The sequence below is a fragment of the Podarcis muralis genome, chromosome 1, assembly GCF_964188315.1.
Source record: "Podarcis muralis chromosome 1, rPodMur119.hap1.1, whole genome shotgun sequence".
Classification (NCBI taxonomy): domain Eukaryota; kingdom Metazoa; phylum Chordata; class Lepidosauria; order Squamata; family Lacertidae; genus Podarcis; species Podarcis muralis.
In genome coordinates, this window is record NC_135655.1 from 4052400 (window position 1) to 4065243 (window position 12844).

General features: G+C 49.0%; 1 protein-coding gene across 16 annotated transcripts in view; it reads right to left on the minus strand.

Moving 5' to 3' along the window:
* The window catches only part of NIN (ninein), a 121884-nt gene that overhangs the window by 42156 nt on the left and 66884 nt on the right, over positions 1 to 12844 (minus strand). For all 16 annotated transcript variants that reach the window (XM_028721432.2, XM_077935467.1, XM_077935426.1 and 13 more), the window contains 9 exons: positions 11922 to 11961; positions 10898 to 11085; positions 9923 to 10069; positions 8411 to 8578; positions 7009 to 7145; positions 4897 to 5037; positions 4038 to 4212; positions 901 to 1011; positions 96 to 185 (listed from right to left, as the gene is read on the minus strand). In XM_028721432.2, coding sequence (XP_028577265.2) covers positions 96 to 185; positions 901 to 1011; positions 4038 to 4212; positions 4897 to 5037; positions 7009 to 7145; positions 8411 to 8578; positions 9923 to 10069; positions 10898 to 11085; positions 11922 to 11961 — 1197 coding nt within the window. The remainder of the gene's footprint in view (positions 1 to 95; positions 186 to 900; positions 1012 to 4037; positions 4213 to 4896; positions 5038 to 7008; positions 7146 to 8410; positions 8579 to 9922; positions 10070 to 10897; positions 11086 to 11921; positions 11962 to 12844) is intronic.

Genomic DNA, 12844 nt, shown 5'->3' on the forward strand with positions numbered 1-12844 from the left:
ACTGGAAAGAGATGTCTGAGCTGGGTTTTCCAGCTGGCCTCTCGGCCCTCTGCATGTTGACAATGGACCCCCTGGGCCAGACCTCCTTCACTTACCCTGCACTGCTGTTCGTATGTATTCTTCATCTGCATCAGCCGCTCCTCTTGGAGGAAGAACTCTGCGCTGCCCGGATCGAGATCCCCATACTAGAGCCAAAGAACAAGTGGTGGGAATGTAAAAAGGTGAAATGCTTCTGGGAGATGATATATAATGAGATGAAAAAAATGCTGAAATATACATTCATAATGAAACCAGAAGCATTTTTACTGGGCATTGTGGGGAGTGATATAAATAGAAAGGAATGTAAGCTCTTTTTATATGCAGTAACAGCAGCAAGAATATTACTGGCCCAAAAATGGAAGCAAGAAGAATTACCAACAATTGAAGAACGGAGGATGAAGTTAATGGACTATGCAGAACTAGATAAACAAACAGGAAGGATTTGAAACTGGCGGGACCAGATATTCACGGAAGACTGGAGTAAATTTACGGCCTATTTGAAAAGTATTTGTGAAGATCAGACGACATTTGGAGGTTTGCAAGAAGTTTTGTGAGGAGTATTATTGGAAGTATTGGAGAAGGGGGAGGATGATTTGTTAAGAGATGTAAAGGCAATATAAAGTTAAGAAATGCATAAGAAGTGGTTAAAACGGTGGATCATCAGAGGTGCTGATAGAAGTCCAAAAAGATTGTATAAGTGATAAGTTTTGTGGTACATTTTATAGTTTATATGTTAAAATCAATAATAAAAAAAAAAAACTAGAGCCAAAGAACACTTTGTCACCACCCTCTTCCGCCATAACAGTGCTCCCCAAACCTTTTCAGGCCAGCGCCCCGTTGGGTCGGCAAGGCCCAGCCTACCTTCTCCGCTAGGACATTCTCCCAGTTCTTCTGCAATTTGCTGATGGTGGCCTCGCATTTCAACAGCTTCTCTCTGGTTTCCTGGAGTTCGTTCTCCAAGCGGCTGTTCTCCTAAGGAAAAGCCAAAGGAAATAAAGAGGTCGGGAGCCGTATTGCAAAACAGTAAACAGAACAGGGCAGGTTTTCTAGATATGTGGTGAAGGCAACCAACCCAAAGCGCCTGATTCAATGACTGCGCCCTTTTAAAATGGGATTATTTTATTGCGGGTTTTAATTATCGGCATTTATAGGTGTGGTGTTTTTTTTGTGAAACTGGTTTTTATTCCTGTAAACTACTTAGAAAGCTATTTTGGTAGTAAGCAGTTTACCAGTCAATCAATCAATCAATCAATCAATCAATCAAGTAGAGCTCACTGGGTGAGCTTGGGGGCCAGCAGCTGCCTCTCAACCTAACCTACCTTGTGAGGCTGTTGTGGGGATTAAAATGAGGAGGGTGAGAGAACCGCGTGAGCTCCTTGGTGAGAAAAAATGTGGGATAATAATAATAATAATAATAATAATAATAATAATAATAATAATTTATTTATTCCCTGCCCATCTGGCTGAGATTCCCCAGCCACTCTGGGCGGCTCCCAATCAAGTGTCAAAAACAATACAGCATTAAATATTAAAAACTTCCCTGAACAGGGCTGCCTTCAGATGTCTTTTAAAGATAGGATAGCTGCTTATTTCCTTCACATCTGGTGGGAGGGCGTTCCACAGGGTGGGCGCCACTACCGAGAAGGCCCTCAGTCTGGTTCCCTGTAACCTTACTTCTCGCAGTGAGGTAACCGCCAGAAGGCCGTCAGAGCTGGACCTCAGTGTCCGGGCTGAATCATGGGGGTGGAGATGCTCCTTCAGGTATACAGGACTGAGGCCGTTTAGGGCTGTAAAGGTCAGCACCAACACTTTGAATTGTGCTTGGAAACGTACTGGGAGCCAATGTAGGTCTTTCAAGACCGGTGTTATATAGTCTCGGTGGCTGCTCCCAGTCACCAGTCTAGCTGCCGTGTTCTGGATTAGTTGTAGTTTCCGGGTCACCTTCTAAGGTAGCCCCACGTAGAGCGCATTGCAGTAGTCCAAGCGGGAGATAACCAGAGCATGCACCACTCTGGTGAGACAGTCTACGGGCAGGTAGGGTCTCAGCCTGCGTACCAAATGGAGCTGGTAGACAGCTACCATGGACACAGAATTGACCTGTGCCTCCATGGACAGCTGTGAGTCCAGAATGACTCCCAGGCTGCGCACCTGGTCCTTCAGGGGCACAGTTGCCCCATTCAGGACCAGGGCATCCCCCACACCCGCCCGCCCCCTGTCCCCCCAAAACAGTACTTCGGTCTTGTCAGGATACAACAAATATGATTGGCATCTGTCTGTCCCACGAGACAATGTGCCTCTGGGGGTGAAGTTAAATCGCTGTGTTAGTAGCACTGAAGTGACTGAAGTTGCCAGCCTGGGCAAGTGTGCCTGGAGGTCCTGCGCTGCCCAGATGACAAGACCTCCATCTTGACCTCGCTGATGTGTTCCAAAGGAAAGCAGAGGAATAGGTTTGGGCCCAGCTTGGCTGCAGGAGTTGCCACAAGGAGACGTGCAAGGCTCCATCCCAACCGTCTTAGGGACTCCAATCCGGGATTTGTGTGGGCTTTACATCTTAACTTTTTCAGCTCCCAAAGATGTCCCGCAAGGCAGCAGAGGTTGAGGACCAGAGTTTTCCTTCTCCTAGATGGGCTCCCTTCCCAGGTGAACGAGCCCCAGCTGCACCTAATGCTATCTTTCCATCAGTGCTATTTTTCTGGAAAAAGAGGTGCCGGAACACTTCCCTTGTTATTTTATAATGGCAGACGCTCTACCACCCAACTACCTCCTGAACTCTCCTTTAACTCTGGTAACCTACCGTATTTTTCGCTCTATAAGAAGCACCCGACCATAAGACGCACCTAGTTTTTAAGAGGATGAAAACAAGAAAAGCCAGCAAGAGCCGCAGACACGCTCGCTCAGCGCGGCTCTTTAAAGATAGAGCGGCTCTTGGTGGCTTTTCCGGGAGCTGGGAGAAGAGACTGGCGGGCTGCCCTCTGTCTCTTGTCCCACCTCCCTGAAAAGCCAGAGGAAGCTGCGCAGCTATTGCTGAAGCCAGCACAGCAAGAGCGAGAGCTACGCAGCGCTTCCTGGTCGCTGGCTTCTCAGTGAAGCAGGATGAGGAACGGCAGGGGCGCCATACGGGCTCCTTTCCGTCCCTCCTCCTGCTTCGCTAGGAAGCCAGCGACCCAGAAGCGCTACACAGCTCTTGCTCTGCTGGCTTCAGCGATAGCTGCGCAGCCTGCATCCGCTCCATAAGACGCACACACATTTCCCTTTACTTTTTAAGAGGAAAAAAGTGTGTCTTATGGAGCGGAAAATACGGCACTTTTAACCAGCGTCTTGGGAGTAGGTTTGCAACTTCTTGGTTATAAATGCAGACGCAAAAAAGCGCATGAGTGGCATAAAAAGTAAAGGGTAAAGGGACCCCTGACCATTAGGTCCAGTCGTGGCCGACTCTGGGGTTGCGGCGCTCATCTCGCTTTACTGGCCGAGGGAGCCGGCGTACAGCTTCCGGGTCATGTGGCCAGTAGGACTAAGCCGCTTCTGGCGAACCAGAGCAACGCACGGAAACGCCATTTACCTTCCCGCCGGAGCGGTACCTATTTATCTACTTGCGCTTTGACGTGCTTTTGAACTGCTAGGTTGGCAGGAGCAGGGACATAGCAACGGGAGCTCACTCCGTCGCGGGGATTCAAACCGCCGACCTTCTGATCAGCAAGTCCTAGGCTCTGTGGTTTAACCCACAGCGCCACCCGCGTCCCTATGCATGAGTGGCATAGTCAGTGCTATTTTTCTATATAAAGAGAGAGAGATGCCGGAACTCACCATGAATACCTCCCTCTTTCTCTTAGAATGGCAAAGATGCCCACCTGAGAGGTGCCGAGTTCTGGCGAGTCCCAGTTGAAATAAAGCCCTTGGATCACAGGACCCACTGGCTTTATTGAGAATGAGGAACGTGGGTTGGCCAGGCACCGTGTCTCCTGCAAAGCCTCTCCTCTGACGCCCCCCCCCCCGCTCACCTTCAGCGTCAGAGCCAGGCACTCCCGCAAGTCGTTCTCCTCGGTCCTCAGCTTCGCCATCTCCTCCTCCAGGTCGGCCTGCTGCTTGCTGGCCTGCTGCTGGATCTGCTCCCGCTCCCTCTGCAGCTCGCTCTTGAGCGCTGCCACCCTCTCCTTGTACTCCTCTTCCAGCTTGCTGCACACACAGATCGAGAGAGTTTGCTCAGGATCAAGCCCTCGGCTCGCCAGGGACCAGCGGCCTGGTTCCTGCAGTTGAGTCGGAATCTCCTTTCTTGTCACTCGACTCCTCGGGAGCAGCGGGATGCAAGCTCGCTCCACACCTCCCATTCGACACGATGGCTCTCGTGTCACCTCTCTGTTTCCTCTTCTTCAGGCTAAACACAACGAGTTCCCACCCACTCCCATGGGTAGTCTGAGCATGTGCAAAAAGCAGATCAGAAACGGGACCAGCTCAATGAAGCTGCCCATTGATGGCTCTCCAGTTGCCCAGCCTGGCCAGTTTGGAGGAGGAGTGGAGGAGTTTGGCTTTGATATCCCGCTTTATCACTACCCGAAAGAGTCTCAAAGCGGCTCACAATCTCCTTTCCCTTCTTGCTCCACAACAAACACTCTGTGAGGTGAGTGGGGCTGAGAGACTTCAGAGAAGTGTGACTGGCCCAAGGTCACCCAGCAGCTGCAGGTGGAGGAGCGGGGAAGCGAACCCGGTTCACCAGATTACGAGTCCACCGCTCTTAACCACTACACCACACTGGCACACATAGAAGTTTCTGTTTCTATGTTCCCAGTAGGTCTTAGGGACCCTTAAGTGACTGAGATGCTGTGAATGGAGAAGGGAAATCCCGAGAAGCGGGAAAGCTACCTCAGGTTGTATTCGTTTTGGCGCTCAATGGCAGAGTGCCGCTCATCCACCTCGGAGGTCATGAACAGTTTCCATTTCTCCGCCTTCTCCAAGTCCAAACGGAGCTTCTCCTTCTCTCGGACTTCTTGGTCCGCTTGCTCCCTAGGAAAGGGAAAGAAGTTCTGCCTTATCAGACTGGGATCCTGGCCTGCCTGACCTGAGCCAGGCCTGTGTTAGTGGCGAAGAGTTCAAAGACTGGCAAATCTTAAAAAAAGTAGTATGACCACCGACAAATGGGAAACACTGGCCTGCGAGGGCTCCAGTTGGAGAACAGCCTTGACCAAAGGTGTCATGGGCTTTGAAGACACTCAAACTCAGGACGCAAGGGAGAAACGTGGTAAGAGGAAGGCACGGTTGGCAAATCCACACCATGATCAGCTCCTGCCTAGAAACCTATGTCCCCACTGTGGAAGTGTTACGAAAAAGGAGCAATGCAGATGCGAGCTCCAGCTGGCTGGTATGCCAGACAGGATGTTGTTGCTTGTGGCTGTACCGTGGGAACAAAGGGACAGTCTATTCACTGTGCTGAGCACCGGATGTTAGCTCAGAGTGTCATCTGACCTGTACTGGAAGTACAGGGGAGGAGTTTCTCTCTCTGCTGTTGGTGTTAAGAGAGTACAGACACGTTTCTCTGTACTGCTGGAAAGACAGAAATAAAAGGCATGTAAATACATTTCTGTCTGTCTCTTTCCCCTCCCTGGGGAATGGCAGGGAAGAGGGGAGGAGTGGTGTGTCCTTCTCACGTTAGAGGAGGATCGCCGATAGAAGATCTCGCCTGATCTTGCCGGGAGTCGCAGACCGGGGAGGTCAACAAGGAATTAAGCCGGGTGCCTGGAGAGTGGCCAATTCCTCTGATAAGGCTTAATTCTAACAGGAAGGACGTGTGGAACCAGAATTGGCCTCCATAGTCACTTACGGACTCATTGTTAAAACTGTGTTTATGGAAGACAATTTTACTCGGCTACGGGTGATCGCCAAAGAAAAAGAGACTGAGTTGTGGATCAGGAAACTCTGGGTTCAAGCCTCGCCTCTTTCACAAACTCACAAGGGTCACAGACGCATAACAACAACAACAACAACTTTATTATTTGTACCCCACCCATCTGACTGGGTTGCCCCAGCCACAATACAGTGAGAACACCTGGCTTCCCCCAAAAGAACCTGGGGACTGTTCCTTCTGGGAACTGCAGCTTCTGCAAACTTTTAAAGACTTTTGCTCAAGTTGCCTTTGAGCGCAGGCAGTCTAGAGCAAAGGCACTCGCTTTTTAAGAGTCTCCCTCTGGGCTGTGAAAATCTTGGAATAAGCAGAGATGGCAAAACTGACGGCACTGATAAGAGATACAAATTTCGGAATCTTTTAAAGGAGACTGGAAGCCCTTTCTAGCCTACATAAAAGTTATTTCCCAACTGCAAAGACCAGAGTGGGGTTTGAAGTGTAAGAAAATTGCGGAATATGAAATTAGAAAAGGATGAAATTAGAAAAGGCGGGACCAAATTTGTATGTAATTTGAGCTATAAATTTCGACGTTGGGCGAATGGGAAGTCATTAGTTTTGTTGAACTGGAATATAGTTGTAACAAATGTAACTTTCTATATGGAAAAAAGAATAACATATTTTTTATTATTAATTATTATTATTATTATTATTATTATTATTATTATTATTATTAAGTCATGCCATTTGCATATGGGATCTCATTTCCGCAGCAGAAATTCCCCTGCTTGTCCTCTCCCCATATGCCCCCACCCCAATTTTGCTCTGGAGACTTGTGGGAACCCCCAGACAGATTTGGGAGACACAGACAGGAGGAGAGGAAGGATAGGTTCCATTGCACAAGGGGGAAAGCCTTGAATGAACGGGACAACTTTGCTGGATAGCTTGGTTGGTAGAGCGTGAGTCTCTTAATTGCAGGGTTGTGGGTTTGAGCCCCACATGGGGCAAAAAGATTCCCGCATTGACCAGAAGGTCCCTTCCAACTCTACAATTGTTTGATTCTATGATTCTATCTGAAAATTTGGGTGGGTCCAGAAACATAAAAGGACATATTACTTATTCAGAATTTACAAACTTACATTAAATGCCGGATCTCTGTTTTGAAGCTGGCCAGCACAGCCTGGTATATCCCGTTCTTTGTTATGAGAAGTTCATTTTCCAGGGCCAGAGTCAACTCCGTCAGGTTAATTCTTCCATCCAGGTTGAAGTCCAAGGCCTGCCAGAAAGCAAGAGGAAAGAATTCCCCATCAATTAAGAAGCTGCGTCTTCTTTTGGCTGATTACCGTATTCTTCGCTCTATAAGACGCACCAGACCATAAGACGCACCTAGTTTTTGGAAGAGGAAAACAAGAAAAATAATAATTCTGAATTCCAGAAGCCTGGCTTATGGGATAGCCGCGCACAGCCTCTCCCGCGCAAGGGGAGCCTTCATCCCCTGCCCGGGAGAGGCTGCGTGCGGCAAAGGCTCCGCCAAGAGCCACGCTCCCTTTAAAGAGTGCACAGAGTGTGTGTTCGGCTCTTGGGGGCTTTTCCTCGAGGAGGGAGAAGGGCAGCCCTTCTCCCTCCTGGGAGCAAAGCCCCCAAGAGCCGCACACACACTCCACACGGCTCTGTAAAGGGAGCGCTGAGCGGAGCCTCCCGTCTGCATTCGCTCCATAAGACGCACACACATTTCCCTTACTTTTTAGGAGGGGAAAAGTGTGTCTTATACAGCGAAAAATACGGTAGTTTTCAGGTTTCCACCCAGTTATCTTGGGTGTTATATAGTGATATACAATAAAATGTGGAAGCGCCAATGCAGCCGTCGCCGCATTGAATTCACCGTTTGGGGCATGTGTGATGGCCTGGGATTCGGACTCAGAGGCTGAACCTGAGGAATCCCAGCCTGCACAGGATTCCCCGCCTCCAGAACCAGCTGAGCCGGGGCCGGGGCCTGAGCCTGAAGGGTCCTCACCTGTGCTGGGTCCTCAGGTGCAGGCATCAGCTGAGCCTGCTCTGGCTCCTGAGGTGATGGAGGACCCATTGCCTGCAGGTGCTCCACTCTCAGCCCCGTCAGAGGAAGCTGAGGTTGTCTCTGGGTCTGGTGACCCTCCAGCCTCTCCTGAGCTGCAGAGGCTCAGGGCAGAGAGGCGGAGGGAACTAAGTTCCCACAGGAGGAGTGCTCGCCTCCAGGCCAGGAGAGATGAGTCACCTGTGGACCGGGGCTGCCCTATGCCTCAGGGGAGATAAAGGCTGGCCAGCCCCAGTCGCAGGTTGCGGGGGCCACATTGTTGGTAGCCTGTTCCTGCCTGCACCCTGTCCTGCTCTTCTGCCAGAGTTCCTGACCTCACCCGACTCCTTGCCTTGAACCCAGCTTCAGCCTGATGGACAGCCTCCATACCATACCCTCGACCTCGGACTGGACTCGGACCACGCCGCACGGTAACCCCCCGGGACCAGCACAGCGTGCCCCGGTGGCCAAGAGGCAGTCGAAGCGCTTACCTTCAGGATCTCATGGCTGTTCTCAATTCCTTCTTCCTGCCAGGCGTCAAGGATCTGCTCTACGTCCGCGTAGCCCATTCCGTCATCCAGGCTGGAGAAAACGCGGAAGCCGATGGTGCTTGTCATTGCCGAAGGTGTGGTGGTCCGCCTCCCGCATTCATCAAAGGACTGAGAATGGGAGAGAGAGAGAAAGAGAACCACAGGAATGTAGAGCTGGAAGGCATCTCTAGAGTCATCTAGTCCAGCCCCCTGCAATAATCGGTTGTGCTGAAATTCCAGCACCCCCCAAAATCCATTCCACCTAGAAAACTGGCATGTCAGGGAGAAGAGTGGTCTGGAATTCTGCTTCCTAACATGCTAGATTTCTCAATGAAAGGAATTGTTTTTGAAGGAGGAGACGTAGCAGAGGTATAACTTTAATATTTCCTGACAACCACTTGGATTTTTTACTGCAATCAAGCAGTACATATATTCTGGGTTGTGTGTTTTTTTAAAAAAAAAACCCCAAACAATTATTTCCAATTCCAATTTCCAAACAATTATATTCCTATTTTATTTACTCTGGACTACTATGCATGCTCAAGTAGGAAATAGTTTCTTTGTAGTTGGACCTTGCCAACAAAGGTCCGTATAGTTCAAGCTATGGTTTTCCCAGTAGTGATGTATGGAAGTGAGAGCTGGACCATCAAGAAGGCTGATCGCCAAAGAATTGATGCTTTTGAATTATGGTGCTGGAGGAGACTCTTGAGAGTCCCATGGACTGCAAGAAGATCAAAGCTCTCCATTCTGAAGGAAATCAGCCCTAAGTGCTCCCTGGAAGGACAGATCCTGAAGCTGAGGCTCCAAGACTTTGGCCACCTCATGAGAAGAGAAGACTCCCTGGAAAAGACCCTGATGTTGGGGAAGATGGAGGGCACAAGGAGAAGGGGGCGACAGAGGATGAGGTGGTGGGACAATGTTCTTGAAGCTACCAGCATGAGTTAGATCAAACTGCGGGAGGCAGTGGAAGACAGGAGTGCCTGGCGCGCTCTGGTCCAGGGGGTCATGAAGAGTCGGACACGACTAAACAACTAAACAACAACACATATGCATGCTCAAGTAAGAAATAGTTTCTTTGTGGTTAGAAGAATTTCTTCTGATCTGACTTTGTCCCACGCTGTGGTTTTGAAACGCTCAGAGGAAATCTGATTGGTTCTTACGAACACTGTGTAAAAACTTCTTTTGTGAATAAAACGACCTGGGCCGAGGGGTGGAGAGGGATTATTATACGCACTCCTCCCAGAGTCTTGCTGGTCAAGCCTCGTGTGTATTCTATTAATCAGAGTCCAAGCCTTCCTTGCTTTGGGAACGCTACACTTCTCACGTAATTTATACGTTAACTTTGCCAACTCCGCATAGCTCATCAGTTTTTCTTGCCATTGTTCTTTGGTTGGGATTTCCTCGTTCTTCCATCCTTGTGAAATCCAACTGATTTTAGACAACTGAGATGGGGATACACCTGAGGTTTCTCACCTGCATGGAGAGATGGCGCTTGAGTTGCCTGTAGGGAGTCGAAGCCGAAGGCGGGAGAGGCTTCCCGATTTTGAAGAAGCCGTAGAAAAAGTCTTCGATGCTCATCGTGCCGTCGTGCTCGAGGTTGCGGAAGACGTCCTCTGCCACCTGAGAAGGATCAAAATATACCCTCAGAGAGAGCAGAAAAAGGGGAGAACCACTACTGGCCCTGACTTGGTAGAACGCTCTGTCACAAGAGACCAGGGCCCTGCGGGACTTGACATCTTTCCACAGAGCCTGCAAGACAGAGCTGTTCCGCTTGGCCTTTGGTTTGGACTCAGTCTCACCCTTATGTTTCCCTCCCCTTATGCCCTTGATTTATCGGCTACTATAATGGGACGCGGGTGGCGCTCTGGGTTAAACCACAGAGCCTAGGGCTTGCGATCAGAAGGTCAGCGGTTCGAATCCCCGCGACAGGGTGAGCTCCCGTTGCTCGGTCCCTGCTCCTGCCAACCTAGCAGTTCGAAAGCACGTCAAGGTGCAAGTAGATAAACAGGTACCACTCCATCGGGAAGGTAAACGGCGTTTCCGTGCGCTGCTCTGGTTTGCAAAAGCGGCTTAGTCATGCTGGCCACATGACCCGGAAGCTGCACGCCGGCTCCCTCAGCCAGTAAAGCGAGATGAGCGCCGCAACCCCAGAGTCGGCCACGACTGGACCTAACGGCCAGGGGTCCCTTTACCTTTATAAATCAGGCTGCATTTTAAATTGCATTTTAACCTGTATTTTAAATTGGTTCCCCCCTCTCTTTTTCCTCCTATTATGTTTTTACTGTGATTTTATTGGTGTTAGCCGCCCTGAGCCCGGCTCTGGCTGGGGAGGGTGGGGTATAAAATAAAATAATAATAATAATAATAATAATAATAATAATAATAATAATAATAATCTGCAGCCATGGCAGCCAGCCTGAAGAAGGGGAAGGTGCTCAGAACGGGTACCTGCATGTCAACATTCTGCAAGCCGTACTGTTTGCAAATGGAGACCAACTTCCTCCTGCTGAGATGTCCATCTCTGGAGATGCCCAGGCTCTCGCAAACCTCGTGCAGCTTCTCCTCTATCCAGTCTTGAGGGGGGGAGATGTTTGGGGAGGCATTCAGGTCATCGGGATTCCAGAATCTCAACTGACCTTAAAGGGGGGGAAAGAAGAATAAGCTTGTCTTGAAAAAGAAACAAGGTTAAGTAGATAATAATAATAATAATAATAATAATAATAATAATAATAATAATAATAATAATATTGCTAGACAATAATATCTGTTTGTCTAGCAACAACTGAATTGATTCTAATATATTTCTCTCCACCCTCCCTTGCTCAGAGAGAGGAACCTGGGGCTGAACTCTGCACTGGAGCCTGATTCTGAGCTTTGCACTCCAGACTCCCTTTGAAATTCTGGAGACCACGTGGCGAAGCCGCTCAAGGCAGCTAATGTCTTGGGACAGATCAGACCTCTCCGTAAAAATCTATATAGCAAGCGTTAGTATGTGGAAGCAACCCAAGAGAAATAAAGCATGATGCAGGGGGGTGATTGTGTGTGTGTGTGTGTGTGAGAGTGAGAGAGAGAGAGAGAGAGAGAGAGAGAGGCAGAAACAAGGCACATGAATGAATAAATACAATTTGAAGGCAAGGCGACTTCTGGGTTGGCGAGAGGTCCCTATCCCTGTGGGAATTGTGGAACCCAATTTAAATGGCAAACCCAGCAGAAACGTTGGCATTCTGATCCGCAAATCCCACATTTTGAAATGGCCAGAGTGTGCTAGCTGCTTGTTTTGCAGCTCTGATTTGAAAGCGCAAGAACACACACAAAAAGCATTCATTTCTCACTCTATAGCTGCCCTCGCTAGAGTCCATTATACTTAAAACATTTATTTGTATTTATCAGCTTAGGAGGAGGGAAACACCTTCTCTCTAACTCCATGAATTAAGACAAGATCCACAGAGGGGCTGCCGCCTTACTCTCTTACCTTCCGCCTCATACTCTTCGCTGTCTTGGGATCTCCAGTGCTGAGAGAGAAACAGAGAGAGAGAGAAACAGAAATCAGCTTCCTCTTTCAAATGCAGGTGTGGACAGTCTGAAGGACAGGGAAACCCCATTGTTAGCCCAGAACAACAAAACCAATCAAGAGTCTGATTTTGGCACCTTAGGGACTAGCAGATTTATTGTAGAAGATGTTTTAGAAGCCAGACAGGCAGTGCTGGATTTACGTAGAAGCTAAACAAGCTATAGCTTAGGGCCCCATTCTTTTGGGGGTCCCCAAAAAATTAAAAGGAAAAAATAACTGGATGTACATTCCAAAATATAAAAAACAAATAAAATAAAACCTACATCCAGCAACAGTGTTTTGTGTTGTGTGGGCTCCTGTGATGTAAGTAATGGGCCCCGCCTGCTAGCCTGCTCCCTCAAATATCACTGGTTTGCTCCTTTCTATCTACAGTGGTATCTTGGTTCTCAAAATTAATCCGTTCAGGAAGTGTGTTCCAAAACCAAAGCGTTCCAAAACCAAGGTGCGCTTTCCCATAGAAAGTACAGTGGTACCTCAGGAAGCAAACGGGATCTGTTCCGGAGCCCCGTTCGCATCCTGAACAGAACGTAAGACGCGACAGTGCATCTGCACGTGCGTGGGTCGCGTTTCGCCGCTTCCGCGCATGCGCGCGATGCCATTTTGACCGTCTGCGCATGCGCGAGCAGTGAAACCCGGAAGTAGCGCGCTCCGCTATTTTATGGTCGCCACGGAGCGCAACACAAAAATACTTATCTGAAGCGTATTTATCCTGAGGTATGACAGTCATATCTCAGGTAACAGAAGCTTTGTCAGTGTTTGTAAAAAGAAAAAAAAGAAGGAAAGGGTTCTGACCTCCCTTTGTCTCCTCAGCCTGGTCCTCGGAC